This window comes from Schistocerca serialis, chromosome 7 (assembly GCF_023864345.2).
Source record: "Schistocerca serialis cubense isolate TAMUIC-IGC-003099 chromosome 7, iqSchSeri2.2, whole genome shotgun sequence".
In the NCBI taxonomy this organism is placed as follows: Eukaryota; Metazoa; Arthropoda; class Insecta; order Orthoptera; family Acrididae; genus Schistocerca; species Schistocerca serialis.
Genome location: NC_064644.1, coordinates 533,827,311 through 533,853,171, shown reverse-complemented (window position 1 = coordinate 533,853,171; position 25,861 = coordinate 533,827,311). Strand labels below are relative to the sequence as shown.

Sequence of the window (25,861 nt, the reverse complement as noted above, 5' to 3'; positions counted from 1 at the left end):
TGGATTTGTACGTCTATTGAAATAAGCCCTTCAAATGAACACTATTGACTGAATGCGTTGTGTGGTTTCAAAAGCCTTTCTTTGTGGATGATATTTGTCAGAACAAAGATGCAATTATCCCACACAGTATACATCTAATATTAAATTTCCATCAAATCTTCTGAAAGATGACAAAGTGTTATCCTGAAAGCAGCATCGGAACACAGTGTTACTGTGCAAAATCTGCTTTTGGAAGGAAATGGGAGTGCTATTTTTTCTATACAGACATATTGCTACTTGCGTTAAATGCGGCCCTCATCTTTGCTTGTGTGATGTGCGTTGTAGACCTATTTCCGCTGCAGTAATATCGTTTTTGACGAAAGAAGCGCTATTGTAAGAAATATTTTTGTACGTTGTGGAAAATAAAGCAATAGCCTTAAAATATAGTCAGTTTTTTTCCTACATCAACCATACTTGGAAGTACTCTGTTAATATGAGGGCTATGATTGCACTGGCCAGCATAGAAGCATGAAATTTTTTTGTTTAAAAAAGTAGAATAGCCTGCACAGCTGGGTAAGTTTAAAAAAGCTAAGACCATGAATGCAGATTTCACATGTCGATAATAGACCTGTGTCATACCATACACAGGCCAATTAGAGATTCTAAACTACAATTTGCTTCCATGTTTGCAAAGAACTGCTTTGTTTGAAAAAATAGCTACCACTGCACCCATTTACACTGTGTAATCACAAGCAAATTGTATTGTATATATTGGGTTCGTATGGGGTTTCATTGTTCTGTAGATTTACTGTTTTATATGCACTATCTTGTAAACACGGTCTCATCTGTGAACAACACTGAAGTAGGAGTATGATATTCTGCATTTGCTGTAGGAACAAATTTGAGAACACCAACATCGTATATCTGACGAAGCGATGATAATAAATAATTGTAAAGCAATGATAAACAATGTTAGGGTACACACAAAGATATATAGTGTTTTTTCTCATTTTATATGTTACAGTGGGACAGCAAAGGAAAGCAATAAACTGTGGTCCTGTACTCTCCGCCATGGACTTGACAGTGATTTTCTTGTACACCACCATCAGAAACATTAACTGCCATAAAATAGTGTAGGGACTGGGAGTTACCTCTGACTCTAAATAAATATAACTCATTGCGTGTAAATAGATGGAGAGATCCATTACTATTCGATTACGATGCTGAAGTAAAGCAAAATTTACTTGGCCATTGCTCAGTGGGAACTATTAATCCGGCTTTTGCTATTTTCTCATCGTTAAGAAATGCTTCGTTCGAACTACAGTCACTGAGGTACACATTTCAAATTGTATGTTATAAGCCATATACATAGTATCCACAACATGAATTCTCTTGATCAGACAGCTTTACTAATGCATGTGTCAATTTCGTACGCATGTTGGAGTTGCATGTACTAGGAGGTTACTAAAGCCATTTGCGAATCTGGCCCGAAGCTCATATGCTCTATTCAGTAAAGCGAATCACACTAACTAAGCAAATTGTTGTTACTGGTGTGGAAAGATCGTCATCCCTGGAACTATCTTATCCATTCTGCGATAATGCAAAAATAATTGACTGTTCTTTGAATATTTTGTTTGATGTCATCTGTCAGTCCTATTTGGTGATGATACTGTACCATGCAGGTATAGTCAAGAAGACGGCTGTACAAGCGTGGAGTAAGGCAAACTCTTTTCTTTTATGGATTTTGCTGTATCGAAGTGTTGTGGGAATAAAATACACTGTTCCCTCACCCTCTCACCGGATGTAAACGCTGCTCTGATGACTTTATTTTCTCTCCTTTTCCATGCATTTAGTTGCCAAAACACGCTAACCTATGTCGAAATCGCACTCTTGATTCCTAGAGGGTATTACAATACCTCGAAAAAAGGGCAGTTAGACCCTGTCGCAAATCCCATGTGCACTTTTCAAACATGTCTGTCACGGTTTTCGGTATAAATGTGGCATGAAATTCGAGGGGTAAGCACATCTCATATTAATGTCCACTACTAGTGTCTGGACTTTTGGACCAGATTGGAAATCTGTGAAATGGAAGCCAATTTTCTGGTGTGTATTTTGTAATGACACTAGTGGTCGGAACGAGGATGAATGACAGTGTTATCTCCTCCCCGCTGTAGATCGCCAGCGCTCATGAAGAAGCCCATGGTTGGGTTGATTGGTGGGAGAATGAGTTTGGGAGGCGTTCATAGAGCATAGATGATCATTGTTCCAGCAGCGCACACACATCTGTCCAGTGGAGGGAAAGTTTTTAATCTTTTTATTTTAGACTTGACTGTTGCTGGTGGTCATCAGCTGAGGTTGTGTCACCTCTGTACGTGCGGAGTGACAGGCATCGTGACCACAGGGACTGCTGCACCAAGTCCTGTGGATAAAGAGCAGCCCCAGTTAAGGGCAGTATTGGGATGAGAAACATTTCTGTCTGTTTTTTTGCGTAAAGGTGTGATTGTCTCCCACATCCTATCCCAGTATAGCGCCACAAGCGTGGGATATTAGTGTAATTTAGCGATGTATATAGCTTTCTGATGTAATCTTCCCCACTTATTTAGAAGTTCAGTACAATGTAATAGTTTTAGGCTCCTCCTCGGTAATCCGTTAGTGATGTCATTGTTTTATAACACATTAATAATGCGGGGGCCACTCCTTACAGTGAAACATGGACTTTGTGCGTAGCAAGAGCGTATTTGTTGTTAAATAGTGCATTGCAGAAATTGTTTAATGCGGAATATTCATGTAATCTGTTTAAATATTGCACTGTGGAAACTGACTGACGTTACAAGTATCATATGTGTTTGTAGTACTGTGATAAAATCAACAAAATTTTTATGAAGTACCCTGACATTGTAAATAGCAATAGAGGTAGGTGCTGTGCTTGGAGAAGTTACATAACAGGAGTAAATTTGTTGTTAAATAATAAATTGCAGACATCCATTTGAGTATATGTTAAAATGTCACACTTTGGAAATGATGTCTTCTTAAAGACTGGGAGGAAATTAGGAGAACCGTAGCAAGGAGTCTCAAAACCAAAAACAATTTCATACGTTGACCTGCATGCCAAATATAATACTGGGTGTGGTACCCTAATGAAAACTGCGAAAATCAGAAAAGCGGAATTTCGTATACCAACTGAATTTGCTGCTTTTGCTGCTGCTAATGATCAGCTGATTCAACTGCGTATGAGAAGAGTGGTGGTGGTGGGAGGACTGTTGATGAGGAACCAATAGGAATTCACTATACGAGTGGGGGAGTGAAGACCGAGATCTTTGAATCATAAATAATGGTAATTACTGACATTTACGAGCTATTAATTACAGCCTAAAAACAAAGCGAAGAGCCCAGATGATAGGTTCATTTACATTAGGGTCATTAAACTGTTTGCTAATATTAGAGTGGATGTTTTGTCCCAGAAATGACATACCTCCACTATATTGTAATATGTCGTATCTAGGAAATGATTTCCTTTGCGGGTCTGTTTTTATAATGATTATTTGCTTGTTTCATTGTCCTCTACTCGCTCGTTTCCTTTCTACGTATAAACTAAAACAGCCTGGAGATCCTCGAAATTTAATGTCTGTTGGGCAGATAATTACACGTGGGAGGACCACTGCCTCTGAATTTCGGCTTCAGCAGAATACAAATTTGTTCTATGTCTAATAAAATGAGCCGCATCTTAAGTCCAACGAAGTGGTCTACCATAACATTAAACATTCGAAAAGTAGTATTTTGAACAACAACGGGGACCCACTCGAAGTGTAAATGGTTCCAAAAACATGCTTGATCTCTTAGCAACAAATAATCATCACCAGACAATGCAGCATCACTATAGATACACGGTCACAGGTTCGAATCCTGCTTCGGGCATGTATGTGTTTGATGTCCTTAGGTTAGGTTTACATAGTTCTAGGGGAATGATGACCACAGCAGTTAAGTCCCATAGTGCTCAGAGCCATTTGAACCATTGAACGACAGGTTCAGGGATAAGTAATCAAAAGGTTGTTCTAGCTAGACTGAATATCGTAATATCCAAACCCATAAAAAATAATCGTAAAATACATGTATTTAGTGAAAGCAGATAAAAAGGAGCTTGATGCCTTTCTAATACACAATCTCCCCTCCTTCCGATCTGACTATGTAAGAGCAGACGAGATGTCGTTTGGATTCGAAGAAATAATATCGGCGGCAATTCAGAGATACATATTAAATAAATTAATAACGGGTGGTGACCTCAGAGGTCAAAACACTATTGCAGAAGCAACGGATAAACATGCCAAATTTAAAAGAGTGCAAGATCCCGAAGAATGCCGAAGTTTTGCGAAAGCTCGAAATTTAGTGTGAAATTCAATTCGAGATGCTTTTAATAGTTTCCAAAATAAAACTTGCCTCGAAATATGGTAGAAAATCCGAAAAGGTTCTGGTTATATGTAATGTACGGCAGATGTAAGATGCAATCACTACCTTCACTGTGTGATAACAAGCGTGATGTTATTGATGACAGCGCAACCAAAGCAGAGTTTACTGAACGATGTATTCCGAAATTCCTTGACAAAGGAAGACGAAGTAAATATTCCAAAATTGGAACGATTACGTAGATAATGTTGTGTGGAAGGCAAACCGAAGACTGCTATTTATTAGAACAGCACTTAGAAAATGTAACAGGTTTAGTAAAGAGACTGCTTGTATTATGCTTGTCTACCCTTTTTTGGAGTACTGCTGTGGAATATGCGAACCGCATCTAGTAGGGTTGACGGAAGACACTGAAGAAGTTCAGAGAAGAGCAGATCGTTTTGTATGATAGCAAAATCGGAGAGGGTGCCACGGATGTGATATACAAATTGGATTGGTAGTCATTAGAACAAAGGTATTTTGTGCTGCGGCAGTATCTTCCCATGAAAATTGAATCACCTCTTTCTCCTCAGACTGTGAAAACATTTTGTTGACGCCCACCTACATATGAAGAAACGATCATGATAATAAAATAAGAGAAGTCAGGGCTCGCACGCAAAGACTTCAGTGTACGCTTTGTCCGCGCACTGTTGGACAATGGAACGGTAGAGATGTAGCTCAAAGGTGGCTCGATGACTCCTCTGCTAGGCACGTAATTGAGAATTGCTGAGTAAATACTGTATGTCGATGTGGATGGAGATGTATGTGTAGATTTAAATGAATAAAAAAGTAGACAGCCTCTAAGATATATATGAAGAGTCACTTGTTTAAGTATCAAGATACCTTCATGAGTAACCATCTCACTTGATTTTGTTATAACTTGTAATACGGGTGATGCAAATGTTACAAAAGAACGTGAAGATCTGAATAAAAGACGTCTGTGAATAATGCTAATTGTTTATTAGTATTCAAAGTAAGTATTTAAATGATTGACAGAGTTAGCCAGAGTCATTTATTTCACATTACAGACAGTCACGTAAAGTGTTAGTAACAAGTTCAGACAAGACTGTAGCGGAAGTACTCCTGAGGCACCTCCCTGTTCTCGTAGATCTGCGATATGACAGCTGCAGAGGCCTTCGGCGTCCTCGTTCTGTTCGGGCTGTCGAAATCCACCTCGTACAGCCCGAATTTTACTCTGGAAAGAGATAAAATTAGTAAGCACAAGCTGTGACATATTCGCCGATAAAAACAGAGATCCCGGAGGTGAAGAATTTGTTTCGTTCATTCCAGTAGATGGTCAGAATTTTTTTGTCCTTAGACTATGTATTTCAGTGGGTGGTGACCGTTTTCAGTTCTGTTTAAAACATGTCTTAATACAATAAAGCCAGGGTGCGTCGTCAAAAATACGAACAAAATCAGCTGAAATAAAAGTAACAGTGAAAGAAGAAATGTGAACTGTTCAAATGAATCCTCATACAGTTTCTAAAATGTCAGTTGCCACAAACTTGTTAACCAGTAAGAGAAAATGTGATAAATAACAGAGAATCGGTAGTTGAAGAGACAAAGTGAGGAAATGGAGTCTCGACAGGGGATAAAAAGAAGCAGGAAATGATAGAGGTGAGGAGAATCTTGATAGTATAGCCCCGACACTAGTTTCTCTATATATACGTTTATACTTGTGCCTACGCTCCGCAAGCCGCTACACGTCGCATGTTGGAGCCTATTTTGAATCACTATTAGTGATTTTCTTTCCTATTCCACTCGTGTATTGGGCAAGAGGAACGTGTTTGCCTACACGCCTCTGTGCAGTACTGAAGCTCTCTTTATCTTATTATCATCGTCCCTACGCGAGATTTACCATACTGTCAGCACTGCTCATACAGGCTTCCTACAGTACCTGGTCTCTACAGTTACCCAAGAGGCCTTCATGAGAAGTAAGTCAACTTTGCATCAAAGTTACCTTGAAGTTCCCTGAGCATGTCTGTTACGTTTTCATATGACCTGTACAGATTTGTTACGATTCTAACAGCGCGTCTCTGAGTTCGCTCGATATCTGTAGTCCTTACCTGCTTGATAACGAGTCCAAACGTTCGTTCCAAACTGTAGAACTGCTCTCACTGACGAATTCATTTACAGATGAACTACATTTTCGTAAGATCCTTTCAATAAATTTAACTGTTCTTTTCACATTTCGTAATATTGCTTTAACGCGTTGGTCCAAAATCATATCATTTCATTGTACTGCTCAGAAATTCTTATGCAGTGCAACGCACTCAAGACGTTCACTGCTGATCTTGTAATGCTATTACGTTCTTTCTCCTTGTTCGTTTCCAGAGAACAAAAATTCATCTGCGATATAATGAAAACGAAATTTAACTGACGATAACACGAAGAGTTCTGTTGTTTTTTACAGCCTAATCAAGGAGACTACTTACGATTGAACAACGTGTGGCTGTTTTTAGTGCATGACTGTGACATTTTTGATTGTGCAGTTTATCTTAGCTGGAGGTTTAAAGACACAAAAACAAGAGCAACCATCCGGTTACTTGTCAGTAAATTCCAAAGAAATGAAAACTTTCCCAACGACTCAGACTCCGATATACTGAAGCACCGAACTCCGTTTAAGCAACTAGTTAAACATGTCATATTCAAGGAATTCGGAAGTTTTACACCCAAAGAAAAATGCGTACAACATTTAAGTGCTTCACAAATTAGACTGTGAAGATTATGCAGCCCACAAAGCTGTGAGATGTAATATGATAGAAACTGCACACAATGAACGTCAAATGGGTCAAAGTTCGTTTACTAATTATGCCACATTCCGCATCTCCGGAACAGGTAACAAATATAACTGAAGCTAATGTGTAACGAGCCACCTCACATTACCAGTAAACGGCAAAGTGTCACAAAGAAAGTGAACGCGTGGTTTGAATTTACAAAGCCTTCATTTTTGCACAAGAGACAGTTACGGGATTCATTTATCTTGATACGCTGTAACAACTCCGGGAACCACAGTTTCAGCAAGAAAGCATTGCTAACATGGTTGTGTTCCAATAGGATGCAGCAACCCCTCATTTTGCTCTCACTGTAAGCGAGTACCTAAATAAAAGATTCACCTGCAGGTGGATAGGTAGAGGCTCAGCAAGACGGCGGCCAACAGGTTCTTCTGATTCGAGACTCCTGGATATCTTTGCTTGGTACTTCGGAGTGTTTTCAGGTATGCTATTCCTAGAAGAGTTAACCAATATATCGATCCTCCCACGTGTATGTCGCGAAAAGACCATGAACGTAAAATAAAAGAGATTCAAGCTCAGACGAAGTATTTTAAATTACCGTTCCTTCGATGAAACATTCGCAACTTGATGAAAGGTGGTGAAGGGGGAGAGTGGTCAGCGATAGTAGTAAACAACGTACACATCCCAAGGTGGCTTGCGAAGTAAGGTGTAGATGTATGATATGGTAGTCCATAGTTAGAATTTGACTGGTAGAGGTTAAAAGTTAGCAATAAGCTGCTGCAGTTACCGCACTTACAGTAAACTGTAGCTGTCAGTCAGCACCTGCCAAGTCTTCTGTCGAATTTGATGTGGTTTACTTCCCGGCATACTCAGCGTGATTCCTACGCTGCCTCAAACAGATCATCACTTAAATGTACTATGCAGAAAGAGTCGGCTTCGATCTCGGGTTAATACCAGGATTTTTTATCCTTACCTTTTCACTACTTTCTCATCTCTCAGTATTTGTTAAACTGAAAAATGCCCAGCTGTGTGGCGGCTGGATTCCACAATAAAATATAGGTCTCCCTACAACTGATTGGGTTTGTCAGTTCAAGGATCGGAGGAAGGCAACGGCATATTTTGTGTCCCACTGGCTAGAAACGCAATTTGGTCCAAGGTGGAAGAACACACATTTTTTTTTTTATCCACGGCATGGATTTCATGTATAGTCCTGTTTGTAAAAGTGTTGGCTGCATTTACCAATCACGGACTGCCTCCAACAGCTATTGCCTCCTATCTTGCATCCTTAAGATGTTATCTACGTTTGCCTTTAGTCCAATGTGACCTCTACCCACTCAGCTTCCAGATCCCAGACTATTATTTTAAAGCGTAAAGATCAGAAACTATAAATATAAATTGCAGATTTAACCTTCTCATTGACGTTCAGTGGCCTGTTTAAATATAAATATATAGATTTGGATTCAAATTACCTATTAGGAGTATACTGAATGTGCTTTTGTAGGCCCTCAGATACAAATCAATAAAGCCTTCAAACTACCAATACACGCTTCGCTTCTTACGGCAGAGACAGTGGCAAGCACTCAGGTGACATCTTCAACTGCCTTTTTAAAAGACGTTAATGCAGTTCGACTCCCAGAGACCTTCACCACCAACCCTCACCTTACAGTGTTGATGGAATATGTTCAGTTGTATCTGTAGTAACTGTCTTCGATTGGAAATTGTGATATAGGAACTGCCTTCGATTTGAAATTGCCATATACGAACTACTTGATGGCTTGTGATGTCAGAAGCCATGGAAGATATACCTAAAGACACGTTTGTTAGTTTTCATTGCAGATGACTTTAGATCATAATCGCGCTGATGACACTGGGTTTCATTGACATTATATAATAGTGATACAGAGATTTGTAAACCAGATTTTAAAATATAAAGCAGTCTCAGGGGCACGTATCGACTCCGATCATAAATACTGCAGATTTAATTTGTAAAAGTAGCAAATAAAACTTGGACAAATTGAAAGATACAGTTTGTTTCTAGTTTCAAAGGGAGCATTGTGCAACGATCAGTTTAAACAGGGGAAAGAAATATAATATAAAACTAATGGGTGGCTCTGAACAATCATATTCTGCCGGCAGGTGAGAACGAAAAAGAGAAAAATGGCCCTGTGGAAATCCCTACATAGCGCACGAAGTACTGAATTTCATTGGGAAAAGGCGAGATATAAAACTGCAAGTGCGGAAGTCGACAGAGGGGAATGTCCAAGAAATGTGATCGACAGTTGAAAATGACCAACTGGGAATGGAATATGTTCGAACAAACTTAAGGTGGATGTTATGCAGCATTAGAACCTCAAATTTCTTCAAGCCCATTACTTGCGGGCACACACTTGAACCTGTCAAGGATTCCTACTACTATTCGACTGCACTTTAACCACGCATATTTTCCTCTACATAGAAACCACTTTACCGGTCCTCATGTCTGTGACGGATTCTGAGTTGGAAGCTGGTGTAAATCTCATCTTCATCTCATGTCTCAAACATGACTGTGGGAGACTGGAATTTTTAAAGACACTGATGAATGTGGGGTCGCCATTTCCCTCAATGAGGGTCTTCCGATTTTTTTGGTAAAGACGCTCCCCTTTATAGAGTAAAACTTTCACTATACAGTGGAGCGTACCATGATAATGATGATTTTTGACCTATTCCACATCCATGAGGACTGTTTAACTTGCGATGTTTTTTAGGTGAATTAACATATCTGTTGTTCTTCGAAAATATTTATTGTGTAATATTGTTTTCTGACATGTTCTGCATGCTGAAGGATCCCCTCGGTATGGATGTATTGAAACAAAATGTTCATCTAACCTAATTGAATGTATCAGACAAAGTGTAGCGATGTTTAAAAGCATACCATTTTGCGTGGCGCTGTACTGTTCGTCGTACAGGCGATAGACGAGTCCATAGGCCCTGATCACGGTGTGGGAGGCCAGGTAGTCGCCGATGCCTGACGCATTCTGCGAGGGCGCTCGACCACCAGAGGAGGCTGCCGGCTCGTTGAAAGTGATCCATCACTTCACCTGAAAGACCACGGCTGACAGAGGTGTGTCACAACAGGCAGAAGCCCATGTGAGAAGTAGTGGAGGCATCTGTACTCACTCTGACACCAAAGTTCTCAAACAACACCATAACGTACTCCACGAGGAAGTCGGCGAGGTTTGGGTGGGGCCAACCTCCGATGTACTGCAATGCTTGAGGTGGGTCCCCATATTCTCAGTCTCATACCGTATCATATTTTGATTATGTTTTCCCAGTCATAGTTTCGACGATTCTCTGTTAAAACTAAAATCATGCATTCTATACAAATGTCTTACAGTGGGAATTATACAGTCCATGGAATGTAACGAAATGATCGTGTCTCAAGACAGGCTGGCTGATCATGCTACTATTGCTACTGTGTCATGGCATGACAGAAATTTCGATTTTCCAGCAAAAAAGATACGAGGTTAGCATTGCGTAATGAGGGCAATGCCACACGATGTGGTCGCATAGCCAGTTCAGAGACTCGGATATGGGCCTTAATGCTGGATTGCAGTGGTCCTCAACTTCACGCTGTATAATTCAGTGCCTTTTCTACAACGTGTTTTACGATTATTGAGAGTAACTTGTGCTACAGACTAGATTTATTATCGACGTGTTTTATTGCTAACCCACTATGTGCTTACCTCATGAATTGGAAATCTACTTGCATTTGTGACTGTTCATTTACTAGATACTGCATACATGCGATCTTTTTCATTTGTCTGTATCTGACGCTTACCCAAGCTCCTGACTGGTCTGATGAGGCACGTGATGGATTCCTCTCTCGTGCCAATCTTCTCCTATTAGAGCAACACGTAACTCAACAACGTCAAATATATGTTGCCTTTTGCTTTACCCTGCTATTTTTCGGTTTATAAATCCTTCTAGTGCTACTGGAGTTATTAACAAATGTCGTAACACTTCTCCTGTCTCTCCTCCTAGTTACTGTTCTACGTATTCTTCTTTGTCGCCGATTCTACAGTAATCATTCACATTGATTATCACCACACTTAATTTTCAACGGCCTTTTTCAACGTGACATTTCAACACTCTTTGATTCTATTCTTTTCCTGTTTCTTCACAACCCATGTTTCACTCCCATACCGGCATTCTCAGAAATTTCTTTGTCAAGTAATGGCTGTGCTTCTCTACAGTAGCCTTGCTTAAGGACTGAGTACTGCCTTTGCCTACGGTAACCCGCCTCTTTCTCCGTCCATTTTAGACACTGGACTCGCATTCGGGAGGACGACGGTTCAATCCCGCGTCCGGCCATCCTGATTTAGGTTTTCCGTGATTTCCCTAAATCACTCCAGGCAAATGCCGGGATGGTTCCTCTGAAAGGGCACGGCCGACGTCCTTCCCCATCCTTCCCTAATCCGATGAGACCGATGACCACGCTGTCCGGTCTCCTTCCCCAAACCAACCAACCAACCAACCAACCTCCGTCCATCATACATAGCTTTGTTTCCAAGTTATTTCACCTTCGTGTCGCCTGCGAAATAGTCTCTAGTTCTGATGTTAATTTAGTTATTATCTCATTTCTGTTGCTCCTTAAAACTTTTGGCTTTCTTTGACTTACACACAATCGATATCTGTGATCAGTTGCCTGTTCATTCCTTGCAAAAGGTCCTGATTTATCCGCCGATTCGCTACGGGTGGCAACGTTATCGATGAATCCTACCATTGGCCTTCATTCACCCACAATTTGAATCACACCTCCGAAGATTTCTCTTATGTCACTCACTACTTCTTCGACGTACACATTCATATGTGGAGAAGAATAGCTTCACCGTTGCTTTGTTGTTTTGCTCTTCAGTTCGAAGTGTGTTTTTGTGCAGCTTCCAGCGTTAGTCTATGCTGTGCAAACCTGTTTGATCACTTAACTACCGCAATCTACATCCATTTGAACCTGCTTGCAGTAGTCAGGCCTTGGTGTGACTCCATAACTTTTCCCTCTCGACACTTTCTCCGACTCTCCCGTTACCAAAATGACTATAGCTTCACGTCTCAGGATGTGTTCTATCAACTTAGCTTTCAGTCAAGTTACGCCATACGTTACTCATCCCCCAAAACCAGCTTAGAACCTCTTCATTAGTTATTCACTCTACAAATGTAAGCTTCAGCATCCTCGTTTCAAATGCTTCTATTCTTGTTGTAGAAAGTATTAACAACTTTCCACTTCAGTATGAGGTTACAGTTCAGACAAATACAATCAGAAAAACCTTACTAAAACTTATATTTGTATCTATGTTTTTCAGAAATGCTTTTTCCACCGATGCCAGTCTGCGTTTCATATCCTCTCTCCTTCGACTATCGTCATATGTTTTGCTGCCAGTACAGCAATACTTGTCTACTACTTTTTGTATCAGATTTTCTAACTTAATTCCCACAGCGTCAACTGATTCCATTCAACTGCATCACATTACCCTTGCTCACTTTTGTGGATAGTCTTCTCATAACATGTCTTCAAATCACTATTCATCATGTTCGACTGCTCTTGCAAGTATTATGCTGTCTCTAACACAATTACAAGGTTATCGGCACACGCCAAATTATTCACTTCCTCTTCCCGTAGTTTCATTCCATTCCCAAATTTCTCCTTGACTTCCTTTAATGCTTACTCAATGTACACACTGAATAACAACGCGGATATGGTAAAATCCTTTCTGACACCATTCTCAACTAATGTCTTTCATTGGCGTCATTGGCCTCGTATAGGTTCCAGCCCCAGTATATTATTCCAGGACTCTACATTAATTAAAATTGTATATTACAGTCAACATTGTCCAATTTTCTCCAAATTTACAAGGACTGTAATCGTAGGTTCGCTTTACTTCATTCCACCGTCTAGACTGCCATAAAAATGCGAAGGAACTGTTTATCAGGGAGAAGTTGTAGTCTAATTCACAATCGATTTATTGATCTTAAACAAGACAAGACAACAAAATTATGAAAGAAACATCATACAAAAAATATTTATTTAACAAAAGCCTTACTAAAATGGGATCTATGGTGGACAAAGTGATCTGCTGGGGATCGACACACGACACTAACACGGCGTGTTCATACATTTCTCCCGAATCCAAACCGACCTTCCTCTTGGTCAGCTTCAACAATGTTTCCTATGCTTCAGCAAATAATTGTGAAATTTTGCTGCTTTACTTTACTAAACCGATTAATCTGTAATACTCAAACATGTCGCCACCCGTTTTCTCTGGAAATGCTATTATTACATTCATTTGTAAGTCCGAGGGGATCTCATCTGTCTCATATATTTTGCATTACAATTGAAACAGTCTTGAAATGTGTTCTCTCAAGGACCTCAGTAATTCTGAGCGAATGCCGTTACCTTAAAGCGCCTTGTTTCGACTTACTTATTTCGGTTCTCGGTCAGTTTTTTTCTCGCAGTATCATATCACCTACATCATCATTATTTCCTGCCATTTCTTTTTCCACAGTACTGCCTTGCATCTCGTTTCCTCTGTGTAGCCTTTGTGTATATTTCTGCCATCTTCCTGTTTTCCCTTCTTCCCTTACTATTCGAGTGCCATCTGAGTTCTTGATACTGATACAGCTTTACCTTTCCTTCAAGGATTTCTTTGATTTTCCTTCAGGAGGCACCTATCTCTGCATGCATGGTTCTGCCTTGCATTTTCCTTTTTCCATTCCCAGTTTGTCTTTTTCAACTGTCGGTCATATTTCTTGCACTCTCCTCTCTGTCGACTTCAGCACTTGCAGTTTTATATCTCGCCTTTTCCCAATGAAATTCAATGCTTCGTGCGTTACGCAGGGATTTCCAAAGGGTCATTTTTCTCTTTTTGGTTCTCACCTTCTGGCAGAATATCATTTCTCAGAGCTACCAATCAGTTTTATATTATATTTCTTCCCCCTATTTAAACTGATCGTTGCACAATGCTCCCTTTGAAACTAGAATCAAACTGTATCTTTCAATTCGTCCAAGTTTAATTTTATACTTTCCCAAATTAAATTTGCAACATATATGGTCGGAATCGTCACCTGCATCTGAGACTGATTTATATTTTAAAATGTGGTTTAGAAATCTCTGTATTACCATTATATAACGTAAATGAAACCCAGTGTTATTAGCGCGGTTATGAACTAAAGTCATCTGCAGTGAACACTAACTAACGCCTCTTTAGGTACATCGTTGTAATTAATCATATTATTACATTCTTTGATGGGTTCTAGATTATTAAGAAAATATGGCATTGGAATTTTTTTACTGTCGAACTATTACTAAAATACCCAACTGTTTCTACAGTTTGAGGGTATTCTATTACTCTTAGGACTTGGTTTTGCGGAATGGCATAATTACTTATAGATATTCCGACATCTCAAGAATGACCAGCAAATAAAGAAACTAAATATAAGTTAACTTATTAATTTATTTTGTTTGCATGACTTCCCTCGACACTTCATGTAAGAGTTGCTGAGACTAGATGCTTACGAAACTGAAGTGCAATGTACGGGGTGTTTTATTGTATAGTTATCGATATATTGAAATATATCGACTGGTAATCTTAGTCGACCTTGAGATGCTATCTGACTTAATTTGGCTCTGTTTAAAGGCGCAGTAATATCCCCAGTATCGTTTGCATCAAAATTATCATTACACTCTAATTATTAAACAAAAATATGGTGATTGCTAGCTACGAAATCAATAATGCGGTGATTAGCATATGATACCAAATTAAGATTTATTCAGAAAACAGGATGGGCAATATTTATATCCTAACATGACAATCCAGTACACTCGCTAACCTTACTAGCCTCTCATTGGCACAATGTATCCTCTTTTCCTAACTCCTTAAGTCAACACTGAACCCCAAAGTGACTCTAGTGAAGTTCTGACTGAACGGAAAAAGACTCAGAGAGCGCCGGTCAAAGAGCTAGTGGAATACGTACTCTTTTAGAATCATTTAGAATTACAGTGCTCTACTTTGGCTGATGATTGCTAATATCACCGTAATTCTCCGTGATGATAACGACGGTCGGCATAGCCAACGTCGTGATGCCGTCTTTCCCGTGAGCGAGCTTGGCTTTAATCTCAAACGTGGACGTGGTTTGCGTCTGTAAACTCCTGTACGTAAGTGTTCAATTGCGGAGTCCGTCACGAGTCAATACTCAAGCTACTTGCACATATGCCAAGAGTAGTTGATCGACTCAAGTGCGCAGCAGCAAAGGTACACTTCAGATTGCATATGAACACCCCAAGTTAGTACAAATCTGTTTCTCTCCTCAGAGGAACAGATAATGCTACTTGCGTGGAGTCGTATGCTCTACACTACTCAGACTTGGAGAGTAACCACTAGATTCAATGCTTGTAATTTCTCAAACCTACTTCTCTCCACGCTCTCCTAGAAGGGCAGCCAGACACCGCGACTGCTCCGGTCCAGTCACGACCCCCAGAGTCCTCATTCAGATTTTTGCAAACTTGGCCGTTCTTCGCCGCATGGATCCGTGCGCGTTGGTAGCCAATTACGACACAGACTTCCATGTATCCGTGCGCGTTTGTACCCAGCCATGACACAGAATTCTCCCGCGGTTACTGTTGCCGTCAACTTTTAATATATATCTCTACGCGCTCTGCGCCAATCCCGTCACCGTCTTCCGCAAATTTTCCATTGTGGCGCGGAATGGTCTTTCTCTCTTTCGCATATAGCTCCTTCTCACTTCTTGTTGTGATGGCACATCCTCTCCCAACGTCTTTGGTGGCCTGAAGTGCCAGCCGACAAAGGGGTCCGGCCGTGTTCCAGCCTCTGCGGCCATCTCGTGAGTTTGGCATGACATAAACACTTTCCTTTGGGGTTCCGCGCGTGTTCCAGCCTCTGCGCCCATCTCGTTAGTTTGATATGACACACACAACGTCCTTTTCTGTGTCCATTCTCTTCTACCGGTGGGTTCAAAATGACTCTGAGCACTATGGGACAACATCTGAGGTCATCAATCCCCTAGAACCTAGAACTACTTAAACCTAACTAACCTAAGGACTTCACACACATCCATGCCCGAGGCAGGATTCGAACCTGCGACCGAAGCAGCAGTGCGGTTCCAGACTGCAGCGCCTAGAATCGCTCGGCCACAACGGCTGGCTTGGCGTTGGTATGTACTGTGATATTTCTGAAGATGTTGGAACATTCGTTCTGTGATAATGTTCCCTGCCTCAATGGCTATGAGCCCATGTCGAGAGCTGAGTAAGGTGGTATTTCAGTTAGCATTCAGGAAGGTAAAGTTTCTAGTAATACTTGCAAATGATTGTCAAGCATGTACAGAAGTGGAAATATTCGTTTTGGAGCTGTAACGCCGGTTGTTGTTGCCAGAAGCCGAAAACTAGTTACTGAGATATCATATTGGGTACCATTTGGTAGTAATCAGTTGCATCACAGATCAACACATTCTGTTTCCCTTCACTACTCTTGTTCATAACAATTTATTATAACTGTACCATATACAGAGTACATCAGGACATGTCCAGCCTTCTGAAAATAAGGTCGTGTTGCAGGCATATATCGTGGGCATCATTATGCACCTGTTCTCTTAGAAGTGGCTCATTTGTCTCTGTGACAATTATGACTGCCGTGGATGGGCACGCTGTAATTTCCTCTCTTTCGTAGCGTTGCACTTTGTTGACATTACTGAATGTTTCTTTCCATCTGGTGCTCTTACCGAAATTTCTTCAGCATGACTGTCACAAACTTTCCAAAATTACTCCATTTTATGGGATTGCATGACACTCATATCTGGCGTATCTGGTGGTATCTTGACCAGATATTTACTTCCAGAGGTGTAATCAGTTCCACTCTAGTTGACAGCTCCTCCCACGTTTGTTGTAGACCACCCAGAAACTGAGTCGGTGGTAGCAGGGTAGAAGTTAGCTGTCCATGGTCTGTAAATCAGCTACTTCTATGGAAGTATCACCTACACAGTCGGCAAAACTGCACAACAGCCTTGCCAGGGCCAAACAAGTATTTAACAGGTCTAATCAGACCTGTACTACGCTCACACCACTATTCATCAAACTGGGTGTGGTACTTAAATAACGAATACACAATAAATGGCAAAGTGTTTTAGTTCTGCCATAAAATTAGTGCCATCGTCCAATATTAACGTTTCTGGAACACCAAACTAGAACAAGAAATTTTTTACGATTGGGCGAGCTACAGTGTCACATTGCTGTTTTGGAACAGCCACCAGTTGCACGTTGCATGAAAAATGTTCCGCTATAGTCAGCATATCGCATTTCCCTGCCAATAATTTCAAAAGGGTTATTAGCCTCCATTAAGCTCTGAAGTGTACTACTTGATAGCTCAACTCAGCTCAGTGTGCACACAGTAAACAGCCCTTCAGACACTTTGCCACATCCTGTTAACAAGTATAGTACCAGTACTGTTTGGCTACCTTCATTTCCATGACTCTCCGACCCCCAATCCTTGATAAGCCTTGATCATATGCCTCAGTCAACGCTGCCCCATCCATCATTGTGGAACCAGAACATGTGACTTAATATTGTCTTCTCACTTAACACACTGTAAAATTGTCGTTGCATTGTAGATAGTTTACAGTCTTCGTCAGATATTTGCTCCGCCTGACGTTCTGTACTGGTGTGACCCAGTCTTTGTAATACTGAAGCGATTTGCATTTTCCAGGTCGATGGATTACCTCAAAATTCGTGTTCGCTATGCTTCAGTGCCCTATGTATTTTTAACTGATGGATCTTTCAATCGCAGCAGCCACTTTAGTGTGACATGATGCGTTACTAGAATAAATTTTCTACCATATAGAAATCATCAGAAATTTGGTGCTCCACAAATGGGGCTTAGCTTCTTCATGGCCTAATTTTTCCTCTCCATTTTATGTAGCTAGTGTGTGGCACAGAATATCGATTTCCATTCCCCCTTTACTTCTTGACTTAATACATAGCAAGCATGCAATTATTTGCATCACAAAACAGTATCGACTTTTTTCCACAGTTTGTAATAATTAACGCCTGACTGGCTGTCATCTGTTCTTTTAATCCTTTGAACATGTCTTCATTCATTTCCAATGGAATTTTACCGTACAACGTTTTTCGATAAGTAAATGATGAGAGGTCCTGCTATTTCTGTAAATTTTGGGATAAGCTTTGTATAGTAATTTGCTAAACCCAAATATGAGAGTAAATTTTTCCCTCTACAAAGTGTACGAAAATCTTATATTCTCCTCATTAATGTAGGATCTGTCCAGACCCCACCACAAGCAATAATAAGGCCCAAATACTACACCTCTTGTAGTGTGAAGCGAGACCACTTTAGTGTTAAGTGTGCTGCATGCAACCACCGGAACATGGATTATAGTCATTGCACATGCTCCTCTATATCCTTCGCAAAGATCGCTGCGCCATCCAATAATCTGCCTTGGTCTTAACTCTCATGAAACTTCATCTGACAGTCACTGAAATGTGACTGACGTATTTTCCAAACCAAACAGCATATAGTGATATTGGTCGTGCTCAAAGAGGTATAAATGCCGTTTTCCTTCCTTCCTCCATTTCTACTTCCAACTCCCCAGATTCACGCTGGAAAAGTATCTGCACTGTCCCAAACTGTGCAAAGTGACAGTTATGTTTGGTACCGGATAAGTGTCTGTAATCAGATAACCTGTAGTTACAGCAAAAATTTTAAGCTTTGGCTCTGTGGTGTCACCGCCAGACACCACACTTGCTAGGTGGTAGCCTTTAAATCGGCCGCGGTCCGTTAGTATACGTCGGACCCGCGTGTCGCCACTGTCAGTGATTGCAGACCGAGCGCCGCCACACGGCAGGTCTAGAGAGACGTCCTAGCACTCGCCCCAGTTGTACAGCCGACGTGACTAGCAATGGTTCACTGACAAATTGTGCTCTCATTTGCCGAGACGATAGTTAGCATAGCCTTCAGCTACGTCAATTGCTACGACCTAGCAAGGCGCCATTATCAATAGATATTTAAATTGTGATGCCTGTACCGTCAGACCGGTGTTCACCAATTATGGGTTAAAGTTAAGTATTCTACCAGTTACCTCCTGTTTTGCTAGTCTTATTTCTCTGACCTGTTCCAGACCTCACGTGAGACTGCGTGAGCTTAAACGCGTGCCTTTCGGCTACCAGTCATAGTGGATTGGCTGGCGGGCCAGTCCACTACAGGCTCCATCAGTTCCTTTTCTTCCTGGTGTTCGCCAAAGACTGCTACTTTCCTCAATAATACTGTTCCATAAATTTTGTTTAAAGAACTCCATCACTAGCTGCACATTATAATGTCCAGACATGGCTCTGATACACATTGGCCCATTTCCAATTCGGAATCTGTGTTGTGCTACAGCCCAAGAAAGATTAAACCTGTCTTCAAAATCCAACAACAATCCCTCCTTGGATAATTTTTCCGTTTCCTTTCATTATATACTGGTGGCTTGTTTATATGTAGGGTCCGATTCATCTTATTTAGAATATCTCTCTCCAGAATCTCCTAACTGGTGACCAACAAATCTGCAAACAAATTAATGTCTTCACTCGCCAAGTTATCTATTCTGAAGGGTACCACCTGCTCATCCACCAGCTGCTGTACATGTAAAATATTCCTTTGTACAAAACTGTGTGATTTACCTAATTCATCATTTTTCTCTCAGTGGATCAATCACCCATAACCTGAAACTTACTGGCAGATTAAAACTGTGTGCCCGACCGAGACTTGAACTCGGGACCTTTGCCTTTCGCGGGCAAGTGCTCTACCAACTGAGCTACCAAAGCACGACTCACGGCCGGTACTCACAGCCTTACTTCTGCCAGTACCTCGTCTCCTACCTTCCAAACTTTACAGAAGCTCTCCTGCGAACCTTGCAGAACTAGCACTCCTGAAAGAAAGGATATTGCGGAGACATGGCTTAGCCACAGCCTGGGGGATGTTTCCAGAATTCTGCACCCATAAACTGTTTGCCAACAGATGAGCCCCTACACTCATCCACAGCAGTTTTCTTATACCTTTCAGCGCTTTCTCAGTGGTCTTGAACACACTTCAGTTGCTTCCCCTTACACCAAGGATGAGCTTGTGGAAACATAAAGCAGACAACAGTTTTCTCTAGGTTAAAACGCCGTCAGTGGCCAGAGACAGTGATTATGCGAGTGTGAGCTGTGCTTCTGCGATTGTGTGTGTTTTCTATGTTAATAGAAGATCTTTTGATTTCGAGCTCACGTGTGTAGTACTTTCTTTTCGCCCCTGTCTGCGAGTCAACTTCTCCTCTATATGCTGAATAGCAATCTATCATTTCCGTAATATTGTCTCTAAACTTACGAAAAACATGTGCACTCTTGTGTCCAATAAAAACTGATGTCTTCCTCTACCTGCGAAACCAGTTAATCGAAATTCCGCCTGAGCACGTGTTTCTGCTATGCTAAAATTAACTAGGAGCTCCATTCAGAATCCTGGAGAGACTAACGTTTAACAATGGGTTGCCATCTTACAGCAATATCTCCATATGTGGCCTGATCAGCTACATCAGTAACATCTGAAGTCGGTGGAAAAAAGAAAGGCTTTCTTTCACGGACTTAGGCAACTGCTGCCAAGTCTTATGACATTCATGTGACTCCTGTTAAATTTTGACCATATCTTTCTTAATACAAGCCATATGTATTGACATTAAGTTTCCCATTGCTCTCCATGCAGCTTCGGATGGACTCACCCTATCTTTCTCACACACTGTTTAAATTCGCCCAATAATATCTACAGTTATTCTCTCTTCTATAACGCTGCAATAAGACTCAACCCAGACTGTCAGATGTATAAAAATTCCTTCATTCTGCATGATATATCACATACGTTTTCGCATCTCGTTTGTAACGTGATTTAGCCCGTATGTAAGAGCTGTACCTCTGATCAACAACTCAGCTTCAGAGTCTTAAAATATTGTCCACAAATGTCAACACAGCCTCTCTTGTTTTACACAAAAAACCGAGATAGTTGCACTATTTTCTGGGATGGATATCGATAATCTTAACAAGGCTCTGGCTTCTTGTAATTGTTCTAACTGCTTATGCTGTCCGCGTTATCTTTCCTCATGTGAGACACTGCAAAAGTAGACTGAACCGCCACTGTAGTGGTAACGTGTCGTTCCCCAGGTTTACTGATTGCAAAGTCTGAATGTACGACAACAGGACAAAATAAAAAGAAAAACACAGAAAAAGACTTCAACTAATATCATATCATAATTTTTCCTACTAATGTTTCTTAATTCTTACATGTGTCTCTTAATCATGCACGCTCTTTGTATTCTCCAGCAAACTGCCCAGGGCTTTTACATTTGAAACAAGACATGCTGAAGGTGGGGCACTATGCTCCAGCAAACTGCATTTCCACACTTATCTAGGCACATACCATTAAATATTCATCTAGTATTATCCGCCGGCCGCTGGTGGCCGAGCGGTTCTGGCGCTTCAGTCTGGAACCGCGCGACCGCTACGGTCGCAGGTTCGAATCCTGCCTCGGGCATGGATGTGTGTGTTGTCCTTAGGTTAGTTAGGTTTAAGTAGTTCTAAGTTCTAGGGGACTTATGACCTCAGCAGTTGAGTCCCATAGTGCTCAGAGCCATTTGAACCATCTAGTATTATCCACTCATTCAAATCAACGCTCAGAAAAATTTCACGAACCAGTCCTTCAGGACAACTCTCCCATGTAATTGCTTCTCCATTTTCGATCACTGGTGCAAATAAAATCAGTTTTCTTTCATTCACTCCACTGAGATGATAACGCTGAATGCTGACACACATGTTGCTGGCAGTAACTGGCTATTTCTGGAAGCACTGTTGTAGTGTCAGTGTTGTGGACGCTGTTTTTTGGAGGGTATTGGACTGAGGACACCATGCAAGATGAAAGGTACATACTACCAGTTTCTTGGAAATACTCCATTAGGAATTAAAGTCATTATTCACTGTGACTCTCGTACAATGACTGCTGGTGGCAACTTGAATTCATGTGTTGAAGCACAGGTGGCCAAGGTAACGTGAGAAAATTACGATGCCACGTGCTTGGCACGCTGCAAGCGAGGACGGCATGTCTGTGCGCTACCTCAGTGAAGAACAGTAGCAAGAAACCCTGCTGAGTCATGACTGACATCAGACATCTGCCAAAACGCAGGAACTGGCGTAGAACAGCCGGACCCTTCTGTGGGAAATCACATGTTTCATGCGATCCATGAAGACTCACAGAGGCCAGCTGGTGTCACTCGGGCGGTGTCCTTGGCTTGATGGTACTAGTGCAAGCCCCAGAGTACCACATCTAGCAGCAGACCATAAACCAGCAGGTTGCAGAGATAGTGGGCAGATGTAGACGATGCTGGGTGATCTGACGGCTGGTACAGAGTATGTCTTGGAGCTGGTAGCAGTCGAAGGCAACATACTGCTAGGTGTGGGCTGCGAGGGTTTGTGGTAGGTTTTCCCAAATTTGTTATGGTCAATCCCCACCTGTTTTAGTATGTAGAGATCACAGCAATGCAACATCAGACCACAGTCTGAGGTAATTATGTTCGCCACTGTGGCGAACAGAGGTATTGCCTCAGCAGTATTCCAGCACTGGAAGCGAAATTAGAATAGCAGCTTTCAAAGCTGTCTAGAGGGTAGTTGGTGCAGCACAGGTAAGTGACGATAGTCTGAGGAACATGCAGTCTTGTATTATCTAGTTGAAATATGTCGCATGATCCTCAAAAACAGCCCAAAACTGCTGGCATAACACGTCGGAATGTAAAGGCTACTGTTCATAGCACCACCTATGCAAACCAGGAATGATCGTGTTGTTTACCAATACCTCATACCGTCACACCAGGTGCTGTCTTGATAAAACGATTATGAATGCACTCTAGAAACGTTTATTCTAGTCAGGGACTATTCACAGGGATACATTCATCGTGATTTTATATACAAAGCCTGGATTTGTCTGAAAAGACAAACTGATGCTAGTCATGTGCCCAGTCTTGTCCTTGCTCGCACTACTATTGGGCCACTTCTCTTTACTTTAGAGTCATGGGAAGTCACAATGTGGTTGCTGTACCGACACTCTGCGGTATTCTTGACGTCGTCACACTGCCCTCGTGGATATTTGTCCTGCTAGAAACGGTCCCATTTCCTGAATCAAATTTATCTGAATGGCTGTAAGATCCAGCACGCCCTCATAAACTGTATGTCTCTCCTCTGGGGCTCCAGTAGTGACGGTGCACCTGAGCTCTTAGATTACCCATTCGCATGACATTCGAAGGATTCCGTCCATAACAGCAGGAGTATTGCAGACTACAAACCACAGTCCACAGCCTCAACAGCCACGTTAGTGTCACAGTCAGGAAACGGTAGACATTCGTTCTTAGACGACACATAAGATCATTTACTCATGAAGTCCGCAGCCCGTGATCTAGTGGCTAGCATTGCTACCTCAGGATCGCGGGGTCCCGGGTTCGATTTGCTGCCGCACTGGGGATTTCCTCTGCACAGGGTCTGGGTGTTTGTGTTGTCCTCATCATTTGATCATCATGATCATCATCATTCGTGACAGTGGCTGGATTCGGTTGTGTAAAAATTGGACTGTGTTAAAACTGGGACTTAGTATGGGCGCTGATGATTGCGCATTTGAGCGCCCCACAAAACCAAACATCATAGTTTACTCACAAACAAATAACTTTCAAATGAGAGACGTATGGCGTATTTCTTAATTATATACAGAATGTAGATGGTCTTACTTTTACCTGTTTTGTATAGTTGCTTTTAAATTCTAATCATCTGCATATCCAAAAATGTAGACGATGGGCAAAGTGAAACTGGCCGGGAAAATACTTCATGCACCATAAGACAGATAATCCATCTGAATCAAAACGCACCTGGCAACAAATAATGTAAACTGCTTTGCTTATCCTAAGGCGCATGATACGTTTTCCTGGCGTTTTATTATGCCCAACCCGTAGTACACTTCATTCGAATTTGACGTTTGTTGCATGCCTCGCCCTGATGTTGCAGTTTTTCTGAGCGACGGTGTACTTCATTAACGTGAGACCGGAGACTCTCTGCTACGAGTGAGTCACACCATAACACTGTAGATTCACCGAGTGCCACACCTGCGTAACGACAGAGAGTACTCACGTTGAGCGCCTTCAGCATCTGCACGTCCTCCTGGTACTTGTGGTACGAGTCGCAGGCCACGTCACCGTTGTCGCCATTCGTGCCGTACTCCGGGTGTTCGTGCAGCATGTGGTCCCAGATGTTTCTCGCCCTTGCCTGCATACATAGCGGTGTGTCATTGCAAGAGGAGCAGTGTGTTTTTACATGAAATGACAGAAAACCCGTTGGACGACGAAGTTCACTACCTACATTTTCCTATCGGAAATGGACACAGCTGGAAAGTAGATGTAAAATTACTGATTAAGGCCAGTGAATTTTGCGGAAGTTTTTAAACAAGTCAGCCACATGAAAGGGACCTAACAGTGACAGGTACAGAAAGTGAGTGGCAACAGCCTGAGATATAAATAGGGGCTGTTACTATTGATGGAGAACGATCCAAAGTTATGACAATGAAAGGCATAATTTCAGGCAGTGGATCTCTTGTTTGCTTGATGTGGAGAGCGCGAGGAGTAAGAACAATCTGACGCGTGGGAGGCAGCCTTTCACTGCGATTAGGGCTTGTTGTGAACAAGCGGAGCCATCAGTATTTTAAATGTGGCCACGTCGTTCCATCGCCCTCCTACGAAACTGAGCCGAAACTGCCTGGTACTGTAGTATTCTCCAGACTCAGGTTGGAGCACATACAGTGTTGTTGGGGTGAGTGGCGAACAAGTGCACATCAAAGCATCCCACTCGCTCCTGACACGATCGCTGTCAGCTCAGGAGCGTTGTTAGCAGTGGATTTGGTATTATCACGACCGACGTTTACGCGTGTTGCCAGTTCTTCTCGTAACAGGAACTCTTGTTTGAGACAGCACATTGACAGCACCTCATTATCAAGTTCCTGTCTCGGGTCCGGTGCTTAAGCAGTAAAGACCGCGCATGGAAACCTTTATTAAAGGAGCCTTCAACTCTCGTCGATGTGCGGAATAGACAAAAACATGTCGTTCGGATTCCTCGTTGAGCTGTAGGTCTCCTTCCCCCGGTTTGATAACTGGGGTAGATTATCGACAGGCAAGGTGCAGAAATGGCGTCCAACTGAAAGACTTGCACCAGGCTATTCAGAAGCACGAAATTATTATTATTATTATTATTATTATTATTATTATTATTATTATTATTATTATTATTATTTCCCACTACACAAGTACAGTCCCGATTCTATTGTGTACCCCACGTTTAGCTTGCGCAAAATGAGGCACTGAAAATACACAACATAACAGTTTTTTATAACTAAATTATATTTGCCTTGCTGAATGTGAGGCCATAGGATTCACTTGTCACAGCATTTTTGTCTCAGAAACAGTCCTGTTCTGCTAATGTACCAAGCTGAAATGATCTGAGTCATCCTGGCAGCTGAACGATTTGCACTGCACTTCGATTTCAAGAATAAGTGATGGTGTGACTGTAAGATATCTTCTATGAATTCAAGTTATGACGAGGAACGATCGCACTGTCAGTGTCCATAAAA

At 41.6% G+C, this 25,861-nt stretch overlaps 1 protein-coding gene across 1 annotated transcript; it reads right to left on the bottom strand.

Annotated features, from left to right (window-relative positions):
* Positions 1–5,472: 5,472 nt before the first annotated feature.
* LOC126413218 (uncharacterized) lies at positions 5,473–24,480 on the bottom strand. The gene is made up of 3 exons (XM_050083114.1): positions 24,348–24,480; positions 10,083–10,194; positions 5,473–5,611 (listed from the first exon to the last, which is right to left on the bottom strand). The coding sequence occupies exons 1-3, from the start codon at positions 24,478–24,480 to the stop codon at positions 5,473–5,475; spliced, it is 384 nt and encodes a 127-aa protein (XP_049939071.1).
* Positions 24,481–25,861: the final 1,381 nt, after the last annotated feature.